This window comes from Coturnix japonica, chromosome 3 (assembly GCF_001577835.2).
Source record: "Coturnix japonica isolate 7356 chromosome 3, Coturnix japonica 2.1, whole genome shotgun sequence".
NCBI classification, from domain to species: domain Eukaryota; kingdom Metazoa; phylum Chordata; class Aves; order Galliformes; family Phasianidae; genus Coturnix; species Coturnix japonica.
The window spans coordinates 56873938-56898115 of NC_029518.1; the positions used below are offsets into that span (position 1 = coordinate 56873938).

The following is a 24178-nucleotide window of genomic DNA, read 5'->3' on the forward strand; positions in this document are numbered from 1 at the left end:
AAACATGAGAATGTTATTTGGGATCGGTTTGTTTTCTCCTCCACCTTCCTCAACAGTCTTTTAGTACAGGACCATGAACACGTATTTAAACCATATCAAAGTGAATGTATGGGTGACATTTCATTTTGCAATCTTACTTGAAAATTAGTAAACTGACTGTTATCCATAGCTGCAAAAGTGGTAGAAGGACACTACTAGCAAAAATGCACAGAGCTTTCTCTAAAACCCTCCATCTGGCTGTCTCTTCTAAGCTGAGAAATTCAGACGTACACATGATTGCTTTTGTTCCCCATAATGGTATTATGTGTGGGCTATATGATGATGCATAATATCAGAGAAGATACTTGAGAAAGGACTAGCCTAACAGAAATGTGATCACTGCTTGTCTGCTTCTTAAATCTTTGTGAATTATTGAATATAGAGTATAAAAAAAAATATTAAATAAATAAAAATATTTTTTTCAGAATCAGTCATTTCTCAATGAGGTTATTATCTTCTGTGAATTATATTTTACAGTGAATGGCTTTATCAGTGTTAAAAAGCACAAAACCGTTGCTGAAAATGCAGTGCATTACAACCACTCTTCAAAACAGTCTTAGTGGAAGAACTACTTAAATATTTTGATATTGTGTAGCAGCAGCATGGAAATCAAATTTAAGGCTGTGAATTACTGGTTGTCCACTTAAATGCCTATATTTCTCATTTTTAATTGGATTAATTAGAACTGGATTTTGAAATTAGAATTAATTTGAATTAATTAGATTTAACTGAAAAGCTTTCTGTTGGAAAGTAAATCACTGAATTTATTTATTTCAGGTAGCATTCAAGGAGCAACAATTGTGGATGCCCTTGATACACTGTACATCATGCAAATGAAAGAGGAATTCAAGGAAGCCAAAGAGTGGGTTGAAAAAAACTTAGATTTCAATGTGGTAAGTAGTGTTAATATTTAATATGTAATGGTTTGTTTAGTATCTAAGAACCAACTAATTTTGCAAGCATGATAGCAGGCTACAGCATTTAGAATATCAATAGCTAGAACCGTAGCAAGAAGCAGGAATGTATTGAACTTAATGCAGTGCCTAGTGGCAGTTTTTCTGTTTGAGAGATTTATGTAGACAGGAGGCAAACACCTGAACTTGAAACAAGGAAAAGGTAAAAAGGTTATCATTGTAAAATATGCAACAAGCTTTTCAGTGTTTTTGGATAGAATTATCAGGGCTTCAATGCAAACATTGTTTTTTTCTACTTAAAAACTTAATTTTTCTTTCTGAAATCTTCCATGAGTTAGACTTAACATTTAGAGAAGGCAACGCATAGCACATAATCATTTAAATTCCTTTGAGTGTTCTAGTAAAGCTCAGTCCCATGACTTATACTGAACTCAGCTCAGCTCAAACTGCTTTAGCCACATGAGTCACTAGGTCATTAAACCTGCATGTACAAATCATCCTATTAACTGGTAAGTATGCACTTGAGAGTTCATTTATAAAGCTTTTATTCTTGAAATGTTCTTTCACAGAACAGCTAGAGCAACTATAAAACTTCGGTTAAATTGAGAAGGTCTGGTCTTGGTCCTTTCTTTTTTTTCTGCTTTTTTGTATGCATGAGAATATAATATAATTACTGGGTACAGAGAGACAATGGAGTAGCTTCACTGCTCAGAGTAGTCCCAGTAAAGTATAATAAAGCACTGTAGGCACAGAGCACTGAGCTCTGTAAACCTCTTATAGTTAACGTGCATTATGGTGGAAACACTTTATGCAAACAGAGTATTCTTTCTAATATGTAAAAGTCACGTTTAATTAGATTCTCTTACATACTTGAGAAATAATTATCAATTTAAGAAAGAGGTGTTAATAAGAGAGGATATTATATAGTTTATATAAGCAGCAATTTAGCGTGCATCTATATTTATGTTAATCATGTAAATACAGAATATTAAACTGTGCTTCTGAGTAGCATCAGATGTCTGAACAACACACTAGGTATATCCTGAGCATAGAACTTTTTTCTGTAGAAATTTTTGTGATGTAAAATTTTTGTCTTACTAGCTTAGCATTAGGAAACTAAAAAAATGTAAGAACAAAATATCATAGAAAATAACAAGCTCTTCTTCAAAGGAAAAACTGAGCTCTGCTTGGAGGAATGTTGTAAAACCTTTAAAGTGATTTGTATTAATAACATAAAAATCTTTATTATTACAAAAGTCTTGCTATTTTTTCTGTTGCAAACTTCTTATAGATGGTTCTGCCCAACATTTCAGCTCCTCTTGTTAATCTAAGCATGACTGAGGAAAAATGTCAAAGCTGTAAGATTTCTGTCAAAGTGTCTGCAATTTTGTATTACATTAGTCAGTCAATGTAGTACTCCAAAAGATTTACCAGCACTGCTTTACAGATACTATTGTTTTGCATCAATAACTGTCCCGAGTTCAGCAGCTAACATAGAGTTTTCATAACACTTCATAGTCATACAGAGCTGAATTAATTTTCCCAAATTAGGATGAGGAAAATAACTTTAGTAATTCGTTATTACTTTCAACTTTGATATTGGTCACATTATCTGTTTGTTTAATGTTCCAATTTTGAATGATATTTTATATCTCTGTCTTACAGTAAAAAGCTGGAAATTACTTAATGCAAAGTACACAGGGTCTTTTTTTAAAATAATTTTAATTATTATTTAATAAATTTTTAAATATGTTTCAGACATTATGAAACATTTTCTGCTTTTGTGCTTTGTATATTATTACTTGTGTTTCATAAACCATTTTCCTATGAAATTGATTTGGTTTTTAATAACTGACATATAGAGATACGTTTAAATGCTATTTAGTAGAAGTATTATAACACATGTTTTTTTATGTTTCTGGTCATTTCCTAGGTAGTGACTATTTAATTGGCTTTTAAGGAAGCACATTTGACCTTCATTTGTATAAATAGGATTAGATTTTCTACACATTAAATCGTTCTAAATCTTTAGTTTCTTTAAGATGTTCTTTACAAAAATCGCTGAGTGTAATCTGTGGTAGAATCTTTTTTGTTTGTATTCTAGTGCCATGCAGCTGGATAATGCAAGCTATCTTCTCTCAAAATTAATAATACTTCAGACACTTGGGGACTGTCGTGAAGCATTTAGCTAGCAATATATCATTCTCATTGTGCGGTCATAAAGGTTTCTACATTTCACTTTGTAATGTAGCCTCTAGTTTATTTGCATAAAAGGATTTTTAGAATAAAGATGTCATAGTGGGAGATGGCATCATTGCATCACATTAGACCATAGTTCCTCCATTCAATAAATTTTCTGGCTTCTCTGCTTCCTTTCTTGAGGAAGTTTCAATCTAGGAAGAAAATTAAGTAAATGCCATCCAGAATTCCTGGGAAACTTGAGTGAACTTGTTTGGAAGCATCCTTGTTTTGGAGTACACTAACCTGAGGCTGTTTTCATTGTACCTGGAGCTGCAAGCCCTTTGTTTTTGAATCTGAAATATTTTCACTGCAGCGCTCAATATCTATTCTCATAACTGCTGAAATTCCTTGCATTTGATACCTTGCTGAAGTTTCCATCCAACAAAATGGTTCTTTAGGAATTAATTTGCATGGACTTGTTCTGTTGATATTTTAAGAAATGCATATGTACTCAGACCTTTAGAAATATTTGACATTTAGCAGTGGATAAATCCATGGCCTTTGCATCATAGAGGTGCACTATATTTTCTGTTAAATAGCTTCATGTGTGCGAGGATGTGACTTTAATCTTCAGTTAATAAAGCTGGGGACGTGCTCTGACCTCAGCACATGCTACAACTGGGGAAAAAATAACACTATCTTTTGCAGGACCACTGGGGAACCTGACTGTTTCCTTTCTTTAACAACAGACTTCTGTATGCTTCTCTGTTTTTATTTTTCCCTATTTGCTTTAGGGCATGCACACAAACCAAGCACTCATAGCTTTCTGTGAGAATTTCTCTACCACCACCCAACTTCTACTTCTTACCATGGATGAAAGGTTATCAGACTTCAGTGCAAGGAGGCAAAGCAAAATGAGCTCAGACTTCGGAAAACAGATTACAGGAGAAGTCTCAATAAAACATGTGAAGGATTCAGGAGCCAGTAAATAGTGGTGGAGGAGTGGAGGTCTAGGAGCTGTTAAGGACTAGAACTGATGGTACTTCACTTCTGTACCTGCACACTCAATCTTATCTAGGATGAGAGGCTAGCAGATCTGTCTTCGTGTTCTGAGTGTGGTGGGAGCTGCAGGCTGTAGTGAGGCAGAGGAAGGGGCAGGAGTAGCATGGGGAAAGATCAGAGCTGGAGGGTTGCTTTTGTTCTTCCTCTCTGTTATGATACGAAGATGGAAGAGATCTGTAACCAACTGGATACAAAAGATGAAACTGTCTAAAGTTTTGAGGAAGGGAAAGTAGCTTAGCCTACGTGATTAAATTAAGTGTTCTCTAACCATGCTCAACTCCCTCCCCTCAGAAAGATGGACTCGCCCATACCCTATACTGGGAATGGTCTCTGACATAGACTATGTCCTCAGTCATGCCTAGGCTGGAACAAGAGGGACCAAAATCTGACCAGAAAGTGCTAACAATAAAATGCAGTGTTGGATAACGCTTAGATTCATGCCTTGACCTTGATTCTAAAGTGGATGAAATGAGGCAGGATCAGAACAGAGAGAAGATATGGATGGAGCAGAGTGCAATGAGCTTGTTTGGGCAAAGAGGAAAATTGTTTCCTGTACTAGAAAATTTCTAAAAGCTGAATTTGAATCTTAAAATGACTTTCTTGCTGTTTGTTAGAGGACTTGGCTTTGTTTGCCTCATCTCTCTCTATTTTGACCAAAATGGAGGATGGCAGGAAGTTATGATTGCTTACTCAGATGGAAATAGTAGAGGTCTATGCAGTAGATCTAACTATTTGGATATAACTTGACTCCAATTAACATTTTGTGTGAGCACTGAGTCATTGTGCATTATCTATCTCATCAAATATACCTTTCCTTCTTAGCTTCACAGGACACATCTCCTTAGAAAAGAGCTCCTACTGTGCTGTGGGAAAGTATTAAGAGCTTTTCATTCTTCACCGAGTTGGGGAACTGCTTAAAGAGATGGGAATGGTTAAAATGGCAAGGATAAATTAAGGCTTCTGTCCCGACAGCAGTCTTAAGGAAAGCTGTTTACAGAGGTCGGTCACTATGTGATCTTATAAACCATCGTGAAGCTTGAAGGCTTTGCTTACAGTATGTCTTCTTTTGGCAACTAGAAAAATGCCTAAGTACAGAAACTTGAAATTACATACATATCTGCTGCCACATGCACATTAACATGTCCCTTTTCCAGGATTCCAGAATACCAAATATTATTTACATTTAATTTAATTAACAAAGCTTTGTGTATTTATGTTTAGTTAAGAAGTTTTGTAGCATGGAAGTCAGTAATGAGACAAACTTTTAGAATGCAAGTCAGAAAGATTCCTAATAAAAGAAAGCTTTCCTACTTAAAAGGAAACAAGAGCCACATGTGGGAGGTATGAGTAAATTGACTTCAAGTATAATAGGTCAGTGAGGAAACTTAATAAAGGCAGCAGTTGAAGATGGTTTATGGGACTATTTATTTGCTACTTTGCCAAGTAGCTTATTAGTGCACATTAAACACTAGACATAAAAATTACTTGATTTTGTTTTGATTGCAAAATATTGTTTTGATAGGTTAAAAGGAGATCTTGGCAAATTTATTATTAAATGCAGTTCTTTTTCCAATAGTGTTCATAACATTGTGCCTGCTTAAGGTCTTAAAGTTTGCTGTGTGGGTACAGCAAGTAAGCTTAAACCAACGTGCTGTGTAGTAATAAAGCTTTGATGCATGCAATGAAGGATGCTAAAATTACTTCCCTTGTGAATGGGAACTGAGTGCAAACTGCTACCAAATTTCATTTGTGGACTATGAATTAAACTTTCTTCCTACAGTTACAAGTAACTGAAATATTGTTAAATTACAGTAGATTGATGTAAGCTGGTATAGTATTCTTCATGTCTATTTTTCACTTTCTGGACTGCTTGAAAATGCCAAGTATTCTTGTTGTTCCCAACCTTTGTGCTTAAGTGCGGGAATATTATTACTCAGTAGTAGTCTGTAACTACTGGTACAAATCATTTCTCTTGAAACATGGTCCCTTTGAGTCTATTTTTTCAGTCTAGAATTATGTACATTATTCAGTGTCGTTCAGTGCAGGGTCCCTGGAGTTGTATTGTATAGTTTGTTAACCTGCAGGATACAGGCTGTTGGTGATGGTGCAGTGAAGAATGCGTGTGTGTACCTAACTATTCTTTATACATAGGAACAATATATGGAAATGCACACGAGGTGACTGAAATTATTACACTCGTGATTAAACAAGTACAGGAGAACTGAATTGAAAAAAAAAAAAAAAAAAAAAAGGTTGGGAATTGATCTGTCCAATGACAAAGACTGAAAGGAGGATTGAAGCCTTATTTGGATCTTTATGAAAAACAAGAGAGTGAGTTACTTAACAAATATAAGTTAAGGTGCCTTGATTATTGTAAATATGTTCAGTCACATAATAGGCACACAATTCCTAATTGAATTTGAGTGACAGTGCAACTACCAGTGCAAATGAGTGCCATGTGGAAGCTGATGCTAGATAAATAAAACTGTACTTAAATTGTTGTGTTATAAGTGAGGGCTACTTCCCATGAGAAAACTTAGATGAAAATTATCTTAGCTTTGATCAACAATTTTGTGGAGAGGAAGATTTTCAGGAGATAGGTATGCTATGGAAATAAGGATGAGAATACTGATCTTTAGGAATCTGGAGCAGTTGCATAAGAGAAGTCTTCAGGAGAACCCATCTGACAAGTAGCATTTTTTATACGTACAGTGCTTTCAGCATTAAACTCAAAAACAGCTGGCTGGAGTTTCAGTGCTGTACCAGCTACAGGCTTAACCTTCCACTTTACCTAAGTGATGGAAGTGACGTAGCGAGCTGCAGCTGAGATCAGGTTGGTCTGTCACAGGTTTGCAAGTAAAATGGAAATGCAGAGTAACACTAACTAATGTAGCACTTGATAAATTTTTTCCCTCCTTTTTTTTTTTTTTTTTTTTTTTCTTTCTGTTAATTTTTGCTGCTTTTTGAAGCTTCCAGAGGTACAGACAGGTTCCCTTTCTTTAAAATATGCATAGTAATGGTGAGAGATATGCACTGACAAAGGTATATCAGGTACTGTCTTATACAATACACAATCATGTGTAATCTAAATCTAGATATCATGTTAATCTAAATTAAGATACTCATGAAAAGGTTGTTAAATTAGAAGTTATATCTATCCAATAGGTCAGCACCAACTTCCACACTTGTGAACATAGAAAAGTGCATCATAGTAATTTTAAAATAAGTATGTCCAGTCACTGCTTTTTACAGAAGTCCTATTGGGTACAACAGAATTAACTGAAACATTTCCCATACCAGCTATGCAATGATATAAGGAAGGTTTGAAAGAGAAGTCTAAATTTGAAATTAAAATAGAATAATTTCTGGTTTCTTCAGCTGGTGGATAAAAGTAAAAATATTGGGAGATGAAGAGTTTTTTTTTACTTACATATTATAATACTGTTAAGCTGTTTAGAAGTTATTCGTCTACAGCTGGATTTGAAAGCAAAATAAAAAATAGCATTCTTTATTTGGGATTTTACTTCTGAGTAGAAATATACGGACTTGTGCATTTGTGCATATTGCATGTGAATTATGATTAAAAATATGAAAAGAGAGTGATGGTTAGGGTTGTGGCATTTTAAACATGTAATTAAAAAAATCAAACCAAAAAGATGAAGTTGATATAGCACTAAAATTCAGACAAGTTCACTTTTCTCAACAGACTACTTTACTTCTTCATGTGAGCTTTCCATTTAAAGATAAATATTTCCTGGATATGAAATTACACAATTTCTAACCATTTTGCAAATTACTGTAATCTCTGTGATTTCCAGGTATACTACTAGCCAGGTATAATGAGTTTAAAAGGAACTACTTTATGAAACATAACAGCTTTCAAGTCTTCTGCTAATGAAATGCCTGTCCACTTCATCATGTCTGATGCTTCAGCGTCTTGTGTAAAGGTTTCAGATGAGGATTTTGAACAAAGGGTCAAGGATGTGTGCAAGTGAAATATTGGAAAACTGCTAACGTTAAAAGAATGATTAGTTTCAAGAAATGTCTTGTAAGATCTACACTTCAGCAAGCATGCAGGATTACAGTGCAGTTAATCTTTGAGGTTCAATAGTAAAATCGTTATTCACATTGCTGTGTCACAGGAGGTTCAGTCTGGGTAGTAGGAAAAGCTTCTCCACTGTGAGGGTAGTTTGGTACTGGCATAGACTCCCCAGGGCATTGATCATGGCCCCAAGTTGCTAGAGTTCAATAACCACTTGGGCAGTGAGCTCAGATCCAGGGCTTGAATTTTGGGTGATCCTGTGTAGAGCTGGGCTTGGACTTCACGATCCACATGGATCTTCCAACTTAGGTTATACCAGAATTACTTCAAAGTGTTCTTTTTGTCTACATCTGAATTCTAGAAGCAGATGTCAGTGCATGTATACTAACCTTTTCCTAACAGGCCTTTGCATTCCTTGAAAGATCAAATTAATTCTGACTTAAATGGCCATATTGAATCCAAAAAGGTAGAAAGTAAGGTTCTGGAGACAAAATACTCAGCTCAAATATCATTCAATTTACTTGGATGAATTCAAACATTAATTTCATTCAGTTCTTATAAGAAACACAATTTCCTGAGATATCTCATGAACTCGTTCCCTTGTCTAATGCCTGGCTCTTTAGAGCTTCAACTTTCCCATATCAGAGAAAAGTTTTTGGCCTGTGCTGAAGCTCAGGATTGTAATGGAAATAATAGTAATTTCTGAAGCAGAGATGCAAAATTATAAGAAGTAGTATTACATTCAAAAGCTGAAATAAAGAAGCTTCACTAGACTGTTTTTTCAACTAAATGTCTCTTTGATGTATCAAATCATAGAATATTAGAATTGCTCAGGTTGGAAGAGGCCTTCGAGATCATCAAGTCTAACCACAACATAACTATACTACCCTTAGTCTCACAACCCATTGTATGTTGTACATTGGGATAAAACTAGAATTGATTTAGTCAACAGTAGGATAAGGCAGTGATCATAAGAATGAGAATCTTCCTTTAGATTTATATTTTAAAAGGCAGAAAAGCATCTATTTTTGAGTGAGGTAATGGCTGAATTTCTACCGCTAAGTAACAACAAAGGTAGTCTGTGTAATTGATAAAGACCAGGCCATCTTGGTAAGATCTGACTTTATCGCAGTGAAGACCATCTCCTTCCTAGTGAATGGATGCCACGATTACAGATAATTGACTGATTTTCATATTACCTACAAGTCCCAGTCTAGAGTAACCAGTGTTTAGAATGAATTAGAAATATTCTTGATAACAACATTCTGACCAAGAACTTCTCATGGTGTCTGAAACAAAACGGTGAGAGGTGAGGTAGCGTGGGATTAGTGATCTGAGAGAATATTTTGTGTGTGAGTTCTGAATCGCCTGCAGTCTCTGGAAGTGCTTGCATATGTGGATTTATACAGTGACTCACATCTAAGTGGAAAAGATGAAAAGATAAACTGTATGAGAATAATTGAGGTGATATTTTATTGAATAAGAGAAGGAAGTGCTTAAAAATGCTGTAAGTTATAATGTTGTCTTTCCCTGCATATTTTGTGTTTTTCCATCTACTGTTCTTCCATCTTTCCATCTACTGTTTAATGCTAGTGTATGCACTTAAAAATTAAAGAATTCCTTTTTCTACTGTAGCTGGAATTATCACTCTATGTATATATAATCAGAACTTAATTGCAGTAGAGAGTATCTTTCTTACCAAAAGTATCAAGGAATAATTCTATCTCTGTTTATTTCACCAGAATGCAGAAATTTCAGTATTCGAAGTGAACATCCGTTTCGTTGGTGGACTACTTTCAGCTTACTATCTTTCAGGAGAAGAGGTAAGATATTTTCACGTGGTTTATTTCAAATATCATCATCTTGATAGAAAGCTAACTTTCAGATTAGCAAACTGTTTTATTTATCAGAATTAAACTGATTTAGACCTTTGAAAATATGACATACAGTAAGGACCTGTCCAATGGCTTTTACTGCTTCTATTACTGTTAATTTGTACTACAGTTTTTAAGCTTTTACTTTGTGTAAGTGTTAATGTTTTTCCTCAGTTGAAACCATTCTAAGTACGTTCCTACCGGGCTTCGCATTGAAGCCCACTGTTGAAGTGTGTAATTACAAGCCTCTGTGCCACTATGCTGTGGAAGTGGTGGATTTGGTACATCAGGTATCTGCTTCACAAATCATTTAGGAGCTTGTCTTTTAGCTCATATAAATTACACCTCTGACAAAGCTGTTGGCTTTCCTGAAGCTGGAAGTATTGACTCTCATGGAAAAGACATATTAAGAAAGAGAAGATAACTGTATGCTTATGTATACTTACATGTGAATGTCTTTAAAGCATTAATATCCCATTCATTTCTATTGTCTTCTTAATAATTAGTTTTATAGGTCTTTGACAACACTTGTCACAGTTTGTAGAGAAGATAAAGAAGCACTTTTTGTTTAACAAATGCAATTATTTCTGTAACGGGTTTAGTGAAGGCTGCACTAAGTAACAGGGACTATAAAATTTTAAAAATTTAGTTTGGCACTTAACAAATCTTTAACCTTACTAACGTAATTTTTTTCTCCCCGTCTGTGGATTATACTAGTGTTTTACTGCAGGATTAACACAAGTTAAAACTCTTTATCCATAAGTTGAATCTACCTTGGGATTTCATTAAATCCAAATCAGAGTCAAACAATTGCAGAAGTCAGAAGGGATCTTGAGAGATCATTGAGTCTAATGCCCCTGCTAAAGTAGCTCCCTAAAAGGAATAAATTGTTAGCAGTAACTCCACAAAAGCCTAAAGATGTATAATTTTCAGCCATCTGCAAAATTCTCACATATTAGGCAAAGATGTATTTTGAACCTGTTACATTAAATAATATTAAGTTTTAATAAAAAACAATATATACTCCTTAAAATTTAAGACAGTGTTAAAGTTATCTTAGCAGCTAGTATTGGGTTATGTAATTAAGACAAAGAAGTTATGAGGAAACAGTTATTTTGCTGACAGTGCTGCCTAAAAAAAACGTACTATTTGTTTCTCATGATTCTGTTCTGAATGATGACACTAAAAACACACTGATATTTTAAAATATCCAACTGTTTATATTTTAGCTTTTAAAATTTTCTGAGAAAAAACTTGCACTTAGACTCATTTCAAATTCACTCTTAATGAAAATAAATAAATTGAGAGGCGGCTAGTAGCTGACTTCTTCACCTTTACTCAACATTGTTTTACTTAATGTTACTTCTCTGGCTCTTGAAGGAAATCACTTGTTCTTGTACAATAACTTGGCAGACAGAAATAAGCATACCTAAGGGTGCTTTCAGAACTGAAGGTTCTTCCAAGTCAAAAGATTCTGTGATTCTATGAAGTAAGCTTTTTCTAAAGACACGCTGATTAAAAAACAAACAAACAAATAAAAACATTTGCTTAGATTAGTCAAAGCAAGGACTGCCAAGGAGTGACCAAAAGCTTCCTAGAATGTTATAATCAGCCCCCTTCCTGGAGAGCTCTAACCACAGTCTCTTTATTGTGCAGCATCTGTGATGAGATATTCTTTTCTCTCTCAGTATGAGAAACCATTTGATTGAGCAGAAGTTCAGGGATGATGTCTGACTCGTGTAGACAGCAGAGGAAAGAGCTTGAGCAGCACAGTGTAAGAAGGACATAATAATATTTGCAAGGGAAGAGAAGGGCAACAAAGATGGTGAAGGGTCTGGAGGCCAAGACCTGTAGGGATCAGCTGAGTTCCTCTGATTTGTTCAGCCCAGAGAAGAGGAGTCTGATGGGAGGCCTTCTGGCAACTTACAGCTTCCTCACGATGGAGCTTTTCCAGTATGTTTTAATTAACTGGTTGTGACAGAAACAGAGAATATTTCTTGGCAGACAAGAGTTGGTGAAGGACTGTGTGCAAACCTTTAAATAAAATGGCAACTGTCTGCCAAGAAATGTCTGAGCCATTTGTCATCAGTGCTGTTGAATTCATTTATATGTTGATGGTTTATATCTTGTGTCTGTTAATGTGCAATCTCACTTTCAATCAATGCATATTGTTTCTCCTAAATAACACAGTCATTGCTTCTCAACCATTCCTTCACTTTTACAGAGGTAGTTTTACTATCATCCTTGGGTCTGGATTAATAGCAGCTCTGATATTCAAATAAAACCACTGTACAAATGAAATGAAGAAGAATTTAAAATAAGTTATTTCACATAATGCATTATTAAGTGGAACATTTTGCAATGGAGTGTTAGTGATACTGGATACTACTAACACCTATTCTAATAATGATTCTAGTAATTAACAAAAGCGAGACACAAAGCTGATACATATGATTAGGGACAGTCCTGAGCCCTTGCAGTCTGGGAAAGACACTGTCCAAGCCAGTGTTTATCATTTCTCTGTTAAAAAAAATCTCCTATCTGAAGCAGAATGATGTTCCTAAATAATAGTTGTCATATTGACTTAGAGAGAGTAACTCAGTGTGCTTCCTCTTGTATCTCTTAAGAATCCTCTGCCTTTATCAGATGTGGAGAGACTTCTTGATTTGCCTCTTAAGTCTAAGATACTGAAGCAATAATCAGCTGCTGCATACGGAAGAGCTGGATGCAGCTATTCTGATGAACCATCCAGCAGAGTGTAGTTTCCCATGTTGTTGGGTCAGCCCCTCACTGGTGCTGCTGACAGGCATAGCAAGGAATGATGTTGCCAGTCTAGTTGCTCCCACATCATTCTTTATTAAAGGAATGGAACCACTTGCATACAGGTTGTTTGGTGGATTAAACTTTCTGAGTAAAAATCTCATTTAACTATTTAAAACTCACTTATGAATATCTTAATTAGAGAAGTCTATTTTTCAATAGAAGAAGTGACAGAAATAATTATTGTTTGTACTTCTAAACTACATTCCCATGGGTAATGATCCAAAGCTGCAACATATTGTATGTTTCATAACAATTTGTAAGTCCTAACTACTTAAGCAACTCCACCCTGCTCTGAAATGAATAAGGGGCATAGGAGTTTTAGATCCAGCTGATAAATTCCCACATTCCTTTGAAGCTTTTCTGTTTTCTGAATGGGATGACTAATGGTTTGTTTGGAATGTTTTTGGTGTGGTTTTTTTTTTAATTTAAAACATTTTGGATTCAGCAGCTGTTCTTCCTGCATAATATATTCTCTTTTCTGGGAGTAAAGACAGTTGTCTTCACCAGAGGAAGATAAAATAAAGTTGATATTGATCAACTCGATGTTTATATTGCCATTTCTTTCCGTGACATGAAGTAGAAATGTGACAGATATTTAACTACTCTGACAGTATAGAGATATAGATTCTTTTGATTCAGAGCTGCTTTTGCCAGGCTGGCCACAGAAGTTGCTGACTTTATATACTACTTAGACACTCTCCTCCATTTAACTTGTAGATTGATCAGTTCATGGAGAATATTTCAATTCCACTTATAAAACAAACAGAAAAAAACCCACCAACATATAATTCATGATTTACCAGTCTTAATAGCAGGAGGATTAAGTTTTCCACCTGTACAAAGGTATCTGTTTCTGCAAATCAGATAAGTTTTAGTATAGATCCCTTGGGGATCTTATCACACCAGTATGAGAATGTGCCGTGTTTTATGTTCTCCTTCCTTTCACTTAACTTGACACTAATTAACAAGAGGACTTTTCCTCTTATGTCATGGAAACTTGATTTCTGACACTTTTTGAAACTTCAGGCATAGCGTGTTTCAGCTCAATCACTTCAGTGTGAATGCCACTACTCTTCACAGACTGGCAATATAACTCCCTGTTTAGTAGAAAGTAAAAGACTTCTATTGCATGTAGTTTTCTTCAGCGTTGTTTTAAGATTTGGGTTATGTTTGCTATTTCCCATCCACCTGCTGCTACTATAAGCGATGCATCAGTATGTATATCGGTATTTCAGCAGTATCACTCTTAAATGATCTTGATGATTTGTTTTTACTATGATTTTCTTTTAAATTACCATATTTTATAGAATCCTGGAGACATTCAGCTTGGAAGGGATCACAAGAGGTCATATAGTTCGATCCCAATATTGGAAGAGTGAATTAGGGTTACTTTTTTAAGAATCTCTTCAAGAGTGTTTCCTAGTGCAAACTTAAATTTTCTGTTTCAAAACTGGAGCAGTACAAAGTGAACCTTTTATTTGTAACTGGGTGTTGGAGTGTGAACAGAATGTAAAATTAAGTCAAGAGCTATTCTTTGTCTTATAACCTTTGAGTTTCTGCAATAGGTCATCATTATAGAAACATAGTTTATACCTGCTCTGATGAAGTACTTAACAGTCTGCACATGGGCAGAGGAGGAGTTAAAGTCACCATTATCTGTTGATACTGTCTTACTGTCTATAGTCTCCATTAGTAATTCAATCTCTTCATCACTTTAATAATAATAGACCTAATACTGATCTCTTTCTTTGCTAGCTGCATCAGAACGTAATACAGAATCCCTATGGACTTGCATTTTGCAGATGACCCCCTATGATTTTGTCCTCTTAGACTACTCATGTTTTCCAAACTAACTCCAGTCTTCCATTTGTCTCAAGTTCCTGCTATTAATAACCAATGACTATTGATTATAAACCCATCTCCATTTAATAGGTTCCCTATACTCTGAAAGCTTCCTCATTCCTGATATTCTTTCCCTTTTTTCCCAGTGCTACTTGCTCAGCTGCTCTGTGCAACACTGCTTCTCTTGGTAGCTGCACACCAAATGCTGCAGATGTTTCAAAGAACTGTATCAGAGATGCTCTTTTTCACTTTCATACTTAATATTCCTTCTCTCCCTGCTTCGGAGTTATTGACAGCACATACACATACCTTGACAGGGAAAGCCTATCCAAATGAAACCTTGTGGAAGTTCTACTCATCTGGCAAGCAATCTACTATCATCACCAACAATTTTTGAACATTATAATAAACTCACATACTGTGCTAATGTAGAGTGAAAACAGTGGCAACTCACATCAGTTCAGTAAATCATTAGTTGCTGAAGTTCAGCATAAGTACATAAGAGAACCTAAGAGTACATAAGAATAACATAAGAGAAATCTCTTTGAGCTGTTTGTCATTAACGTGAATACTCATAGCAGTAGCTATACCCAGGGCAGGAAGGGCAAAGAAGTCTGGGGAAAACCCATTTTATCAGCCATATGTAAACCTCTACCAGGAGGAGAAAGAAACCAAGAGCCCTGATTTGGACCTGAAAAACATGAGTTTAGAACTAACCTGTATATTTATTCTTAATCACATTTAAGGGATTTTCTTTTCCACAACTAAAAGTACATTCTGTATTTAGAGATTTCCTTTGGAAAGAAGAAAACACCTTGGTTTGCCTAATGACAAATTTATTTGAAATGTTTTTGCATTCATTTAATGTCTTTAGAAATAAGTAAACAAACATTTTATTGCTCATTAAATTCACCAATTTAAACAAATAATTCCTGCCCACTTACAGACTTCCATAGCTGGATGCCAAAGGTAGTAAACTATTAAATGAGAGAATGGATGATAATGAGAGCTAAGTAATATCTGATTGTAACAGCTGGTGTCGCTGACGTGAGCACCTGAGCTATATTAATAAATAGAACTGACAGGGACCTGGTTTGTTTGTTTTGAGGATTTGGCTCTCAACCAATTCCCGTAGTTCCACTTGTTTGCAGTTCTGCAGAACAGTTGGAGAGGGGCATGTCTGTGAGTAGTAGTAGCGTAGCTGCTTTCCTTTTGAGCAGCAGTTCTAGATAGATACAGAATAGGAATTGCTTGTGTGGTATGCTATTAACAGTCTGTCCAGAGACCATGTATCTGCAAAGAAATTTGCAGATGTTTGTCTTTCATTTATTTCAGTATTCAGTTCTGTCATTTTGCAGCACCAAGTGCAGTTTAATAAAAAAAAAAAAACTGAGTAAAAGAAGAGTAAAATCATATTGTCTGAAGAGTTAGGAGGATTGTCGTGCTCTGAAAATTTAATAGAAAATTTACAACACGTGGTTAAATACAGTACTTCTGGCTCTGTGGAGGTAGTTGTGAGCAATGTTAGCATTGTTGCAAATATGCTATCTTTATCTAAAGAATCATGTCTTTACATAAGCTTACAGCCAAAAATCTAACTTATTTCTGCAAATGAAAGCAACATCAAAGTATCTCAGCTGATGCCAACAGGGGCAAAAAAGGGCATTAGCTTGCCCTCCTTTAATCTAGGCTACATAAGAAATATGGAAAATTGAATTCTCTCTGTGAATGTACTATAAAAGTTCAGTTAGATGGCTCAAGAGTAATAAGGAATAAATTGTATTGAATCATAGAACTGATTTCATCCCTCCAGCCCCTAAAAAAAAAAAAAAAAAATACTGTGCATCTTCATTTTCCTTTGGACATGCATTAACTTCATTTCTTCATCTCTGTATTTCTGAATGCTTAGCTATTGTTGTTATTACATATTTTTCTTATTATTAATACTAATATGATTAGCTAAGATCCCACTTTGTGTTCTGCGTCCGTAGACTGACTCTGATCTGGAGGTTACTTGTCATTAAGTTTGGAGTTAAGTAGGACTCCTCTCCTTATTAGCTTGGAGAAGACAAAAGTATAACTAGCAGATTTATCTGGTTTTCATTCTATAGGACAACTCTAAGGAGTTCCATCAGAGGTCCAAATCTGGCTTTCTCAATTAATCCTTCCACTTTTGTTTCTTTTTCTGAAAAGTTAAATTACTTAAATAAAAGAAATTGAAGTAAATCGTAAAATTGAAAAATGTTTCTCCAAAAAAAAAAAAAAAAAAAAAAAGCATCAGTCTTATTTACAGCCTCAGTCTTTTTACATAAATTCATGGGATTTTGACCGTGGAATACAGTTATACGCTGGAGAGGTATTCTGAGAAAAGTTGCTTCCTTCTTTTGTCTGGCAATGTTGTATGTGAAGAGTACTTTTGAAAACTGCAACTATACTGGGGAAAAACTACTGTTATACTTTCTATTGTTGCTGAACTTTAAGAAAAGAAATGGTTCTTTGCAGTAGAAGACTTACATTTACCCTAGGATGTCATGGCATTTGTTCGGAGATGCTGGGAAGATGTTCTAGTACGCACCACACTCAAGGAAGAGGTTAAATGTTATCACATTCAAGGGATGGAATGCCTCTGCTATGAGGAGAGGCTGAGAGAGCTGGGGCTGTTCAGCCTGGAGAAGGGAAGGCTCCACAGTGACCTGATAGCAGCCTTTTAGTATCTAAAGGAGAGCTACAGGACAGAACAGGATGGACTCTTTAGCAGTCTGTAATGATAGAACAAGGGGAAATGTTTTAAAGTCTGAAGACAGTGGATTTAATCTGAGAAGAAAAAAAAAAAGAAAAAAAAAGAAAAAAGCATCTTTTACAGTGAGGGTGGTGAGGCACTGGAACAGGTTGCCCAAAGATGTAGTTGATGACCCATCCTTGGCGACTTTCAAGGTAAGACTGGATCATGCCTAAGACAACCTGATGTAGCTGTGTTATGTCCCTGTTCATTGTCGTGGAGTTGGACTAGATGACCTTTAAAGGTCCCTTTCAACTCTAGGGATTATATGAAATTGGCTACTGGAATGATCAGATTAGAGATTCATTATGAAATACCACATTCTCTGCCACTTGCAAGTCCTGGGGCTTCAAGTTAACAGAAGATCATTGAGAAAATTGAATTCCTCACATCAGAAGCAGACATTATTGCTATTTTTGCATGTTCTTTATGTCTCCAACAAGAGGTACAGATAATGGCATCTTTGCTACAGAAGATGGATATACTTTTAGCCTCCTTTGGATTTAGCAATACATCTTGCCCAGAAGATCAAATCTGAAACAGATACAAGCAAGGCTTGCTGGCTTTAAATTAGCATGAACACTTGGGATCAATTTATGGAAAGTGCTAATTGGCCTGGCTTTGGGCTTTTTGTTTGGTTTTTTTTGTTTTTTTTTTTGTCAGGATCGCTCTTTTCAAACAACTGAAATCTGAAACATTTGTAAGGAAAACTAAGGAGGGGGGTTTTACTTTTAGAAGCTGCAGGAATCCACATGCTATTTGTGTGCCATGTGTTTGTGAAAAAAGGTAACAGTTGATTAATGTCGATAAATTTTGTGGTTGATAAATGAACCGGTTCCTGTCTCTTCTATGCCAGAAGCTTTTCTCTGCCATACACAGACAGTATTTGCACCCAATGTGCAAATGATTGAGTAGGAACTTGGAAAAGACATTCACATGAAAAATCCTGATCCACTTCCAGTACAATTGATGCCAGAAAGGAATGTCAGTATTTGGCAGGTGATCATCCCTAAAAGGGGCTATTGTGATTCCTTAAATCACTAAAAAAATAAGGCCAAATACACAGAAATGGGCAATTTGCAAACCTTTATCAAGTCAAAAACTGAGAAGAGGATGAACAAAATCACTTCAGTGAAGACTTGAAAGAATAAAGAGAGGAGTCATATTAGTGTCAGTGTTGCTTTCCTCAATGAAAAATACATAGGATATACTTAAACAGCAGATTTAAGTTCCTTAGCTCACTATTTACATTAAAAGTCTTTTGTCAATAAGTATTTTAGTTTTCCGTTTCTACAGGTGTTATCTGGTCAGTTATTATAGAATCATAGAATGGCTTGGGTTAGAAGGGACCCCAAGAATCATCAGGTTCCAACCCTCCTGCCACAAGCAGGGCCACCATCCTCCAGACCTGGAACTAGACCGGAATGTCCAATCCAACCTGGTCTTGAACACTTCCAGGTACAGAGCATCCACAACATCTCTGGCAGCCTGTTCCACTCTCTCAACTTTTCCCTGACCTCCAATCTAAACCTTCCCTTGAGCTTAAAACCATCCCTCCTTATTCTATCACTATCTTGGTATTGTCTTACTAATTGATTTTCTAGTATTGTATAAGATGTAAGAGACCAAGAGGTAGTTAAGATATTCTGAAGAACTTGGCTTTTATGTTTGTGTACATCTGTGATATTCTCCACTCAGACATTGGTGGCTTGTTCAGTTACCTGACTTTGATAATCTCTTCAACTAGTAATTGGTTAAGACAGTACAAAGCAGGGATTCTCAGAATTCAACTTACAACAAAAAAACCAACCACATGTATACTGACAAAACTTTGAAGTAAACAGGGAAGACCATTTCAGCAGTAGTGTAACTGGAGTTGATCTCAGTTAACAAAAAGCAAACTTCCTTCTGGCATCATGGGCCACTTCTGTTGCATCTCGCTAATCAGATACATTGAACTACGAATTGACTCTTTAAACATTAATCTGAAGAACTGGATGCGTCTGGTTTGTTTGTTGTCTTCAGCCTCTAGGCTGTCATCTAGTTTTGTAGGCTAAACAAGATAACAACATTAGTCATTTTTGGAAGCTGGTTCACTTCGGCTAGTGCTTTAAAGTTGTGGTTTTTTCCTTTGGGGGGTATGTTGTCCTTAATTTTTGCAAGCATGGCTAGATAATTTTACAGTTCAGTGGATCTGCAGGATCATTGTGTGATAAGAAAATGCTGTGAAATTCATTCTCTTCCATTTTTCTTTAAAAATCTTTTTTTTGTTTTCTTCGAACCAACAGCTGCAGAACAAAATCAGCAGCTCATAATGGCATTGCTTAAAGGATGCTATTTTCCCAACTTGTTCTTAAAAACACTGTTCATAGTATACAGACATCCAATCTTTTTCCTTTTATTATGCAAAAGTTGTGAATAACTTCTCATCAGCATTTGCAGCTTGTAGGGCATCTCTTGCAAACATCAGTCAGACAGTGCTCAGTCTTTTCTCTCCATAGTTGCTTTTATTTCTGTTTATATTCAAGAGGGATCAACAAATAATCTTACTGATTCTAGGCAAGATCAATAACTGCTGAGATCCTGTAGGCAAACTGCCAGATTGGTACAGGAGACAAGGATGGTAGTCAGAACAGCTGGGCAGACTTAGTCTAATGTTAAATGCCATCAGACATTCTGATTTACTGAAAAAGTTGTTTGTTAATACAATTATTAACTGGTGCAATGATGGAAGAGCTTATTGAGATGGTGAGAATATCTTGCTCAACTAGTTCTTTTTCTATGGTCTATGACAGTTGGTGATTGAAGAAATGCATGTAGATAATTCAAAGTCATGCTTATAAGACTTTAGTTTCATAACCAGTTCCTACTTGAAAGGCGGATACGTTACTGTTATGTTTTAATTTACACACTACCAACTAGAAAAATAATCAAGTGAAACCTGCTACATATTCTTTCTAGAACTGGCCACAAGAAGTCTTCAGTCCAACAATAAAATGAAACCGTAGAGCTATGTCATGATTTGGGGTAAAAACAGAAAGAGCTTATAGGACTGTTGTGCTTTTTTTTTTTTCCCCTCTCCTTCTTGCATCAAACGGGGTGAGGGAGGGAAAGAAACATAATAATACCTATTAATGATAACATGTGTATTACCTCAAAACTTTATAATTACTTCTTATCATCATTTCCTCCAAATATACATTGCGTTTAAAAATAATGTAATGCTTATCTTTGGAACGACCATCTCATGGCTATTTTGTTATAGGAATGAATTCAAAGTTTAGCTGTTAGGGAAAAAAAACAAAGAAACAAACAAAAATGTAGGAAATTCAGAGAAACTAATTGACGTGCTCATAAATTTATTACTTACTGGCAAAATTTATTACTTACTGGCAGCACTGCTCTTCAGTCAGAGCACTCGGTTCTGATGTTTATGAATTGGGAATGTCTGCTTTCCTTCTTATATTTTAGCCACTTAGTTTTATAGCTTGTCCAGTAAGAGAAATAGTCTTAGAGTAAACAGAGAGGAATTGAATTAGTCTGCTCGATGATTTAACTTACAACATAAAAGCAGCTTCTTAAATTATCGTTCTGCTCTCTTGAAGCCATTTCTTTGGTTTACATTAAAAGAACTGCAAGAGAGTTCATGTTGTATATACTTAATTTAAAAAAATATAGAAAAAAAACTTTATCTAGGCATGTTTTGGACGTATACATTATTCATCAGACAGACCAGTGACTACTGTTCATCAGAGAAATCTCAACAATAATAACACATCGAGCTAGGAAAGCATTATTCTCCTTTTCTACTATACAAGAGAGATTTTTCTAGTTACATTACTTGTGTAAAAAATCAGAAAGATGGTGTATGGTCTTGTGGAGAAAGGAACTAAGAAGGATGTTAAATTTTAATGTTCCTCTCCCCTGAAAAACAGCATCTCAGAAATCCATAATCGATGCAACTGCTAGTGCTACAGAGCTCACCTGTCACAGAATAAAGCAAAACTGCTTGAACAGAGCTGCAAATCCAGGCTGAATTTCCTCAAATTACACATTCTCAATCCCTTTGCTTTTGATGAATTTTGGCAAAGGAATGAAAAATATGTTCTTTGGTTATAGTTGTTGTGACTGAGAGACTACTGAAAACTTGCAGCTGGAGCAAATAAACTTTTTGTTCCTCTTCCATATATCTAAAAATGAGATGGATACAGTTTGTAGCTGCTTTTCACATAGGAAGGTCAATCCAAGTTTTATGTCTGATGACATGTTCCTAAGTGATCCGTGCTGTAAATCTATCAGACTAACAGTAGGCATTCTTTGTACTTGCAATCATTTTACTTTTTGAAATATTTATGATGTTTCCAGTATCTGAGGTCACAAAATTTGGAAATTCCTGTATCAGCTTTAGTTTAAGAATTAAAAGAACCTCTTTATCGTTTAAACACTGAATTGCTTTAATATACAACTTTATTTTTGAATACTCATTAAACCTGATATATGTTTAAACAATACAAGAAATACTCTAAAAGATTAATTTAATTTAATGTTGTGTCCATGAGCACATCCAATTAACAGTCAGTGGAATTGCCAAGGCATGAGAAGAAGGAGAGGATCTCTTTAAAAGACCTTAGAGTAAACTTTAATGCAAATGGCAGTACTTGGGCTTTTTGTGTTTAATGAAGACAAACCCTCTAATTCTATGCCCAACATCATTACTTGTTTTTAAACATCGGTATTTAGACATGTCTGTTTGGGTTCTCATCCTTTGTTCCTGGGCCCTAATCCTTTCATCTGCGTCACTGCAAGTGAATTAGTTTTTTATCTTGGGGCCCCATCACTACCTCTGGAGAAACTGGACAATTCCTCTTCAGCAACTGGCACAGCTCTCTCCAGAGGAAACTAAGAAGTGTAGAAGAGCTAGTCTGTGCTACTTGGTCTGTGGGCCAACACAGACACTGTCAGAAGTTTTAACCGTTTTGCAGGCTGGCCTTTGAGTGATACCAGTAACTGACATACTTAAAATAGTGTGTTGATTCAGGAAGATTCCCTTTTGATAGGGGCTAGAGTAAAGAGGCAACTAAATGATGTTAGGAAAAAAATCAGTTGAAGAACGATAAAAGTAGGAATACTCAGTATCCTTTATGTGTTGTTCTATTTATGTAGCTAATAAGCATCATTTAAAATTCCATTAGCAAGTGGCACAGTCTTACAAGTATCATGGAACAGTGGCTGAAACAAACAGCTCTCATTTGCTGTTAGATAACATTAAAAAGCAAACAGAAGTTCCTTTACCTACAGAGTGATTATATATATTTTTACAGTGTCTTTTACATGTGGTCTAGGATTGTAGTTTACAGTATTTCTCTGAATGACTTAATGGTGTTGGAATTAAAAGATAAAGTCAAATGTACATTGCTGGGAATGAATCTTCAGTTAGTGCTTTATGCTACATTAAGAATGTAATTATTGAATCACTATGTAATGTTTATTAGGCTTCTCCACCCATCCCTCCCTTTCACACAGATGGTATTGCAAATCACCTCTCAGCGGTCACCTGCTTGAGAGTTTCATATGCAAAGTGTTATTCTTTGTCTAGATATGATAGCTTGCAAGATGTAAAATGAGGCAGCTATTTAAATTTGTTGTTCCAGCACTTGGGCTGGGTATACAAGATTAAATAAAAAGAAAATTAGGAAGCAGATGCTTGTGGTTTAACAGATGAACTGTGCTAAAAGATATTCCTCATTACTGGTGGATATGAGTAATTTTACTAAGGCAGCTGTTTCTTTAATTACAGAAAACACAAATCTCTAAGATGGCATCCAGATGTTTCCTGTATCACTTCACAATATAATGAGTTTCCATTGTATATGCACTATTTCTAAATCCATTCGTATTTACTTATGACCAGTATGTTTTCAAATACATGTATCATCTAACTTAAGTATAGAAGACCTGAGCACTAAACACGTGACATATGTTGTTCTATCAGCCCACTTGACTGCTGCTAGTCCAGTGGTTGTTCCTGGAGATGATGGTATTTGTGTCTCTCACCAGCATCCAAGTATTTGAATACCAGATTTCTGTAGGTTGCTGGGAGTTTTGTTTTGTAGGGGATCAATGAGGAGAGATGGGTCTGTAGTATGAAGCCTGTCCCAGTTATCTGGATGACAAATAGGTAGACTGGCTCTTAGGTCTGGGCTCAGTTTTCCATTTTCAGTGAGGCTGCCGACAATTTTAATTCCTGCTCACTTGCCATCTGCCCTTGGCAGAAGCATCATTTGACGGGAGGTCTGGGATTCCTGCCTCTTCAGTAATTCATTTCTATTTCTGACAAGACATAAGAATGACATCCCAAATCTCTGACAGAGATTTACTTACACCGAGCTATGTTATAATTTATTTATTTTGGGTTGTGTGGGATTTCAGAGACTTAAAAGCATGGCTTTTTCAGGTATGAGTCTTACTACTTGCTGTTTGGATCTCTGGAGCCAGCTGCCATAACACGGTTGATCTGCACATATGTTGCAAATTTAGGTCATTATTCACCTTGCAAACTACACTGTTTGAAAGTTAAGTCCACCGTGAATTTAGGGTGAGGAGTTCTCAAAGGCTTTTATAC

The 24178-nt window shown here is 35.7% G+C and overlaps 1 protein-coding gene across 1 annotated transcript in view; it reads left to right on the forward strand.

Annotated features, from left to right (window-relative positions):
• The window catches only part of MAN1A1 (mannosidase alpha class 1A member 1), a 129776-nt gene that overhangs the window by 39453 nt on the left and 66145 nt on the right, over positions 1-24178 (forward strand). The window contains exons 3-4 of the mRNA XM_015858710.2: positions 817-932; positions 9981-10061. Of these exons, the coding sequence (XP_015714196.1) occupies positions 817-932; positions 9981-10061 (197 nt within the window). The remainder of the gene's footprint in view (positions 1-816; positions 933-9980; positions 10062-24178) is intronic.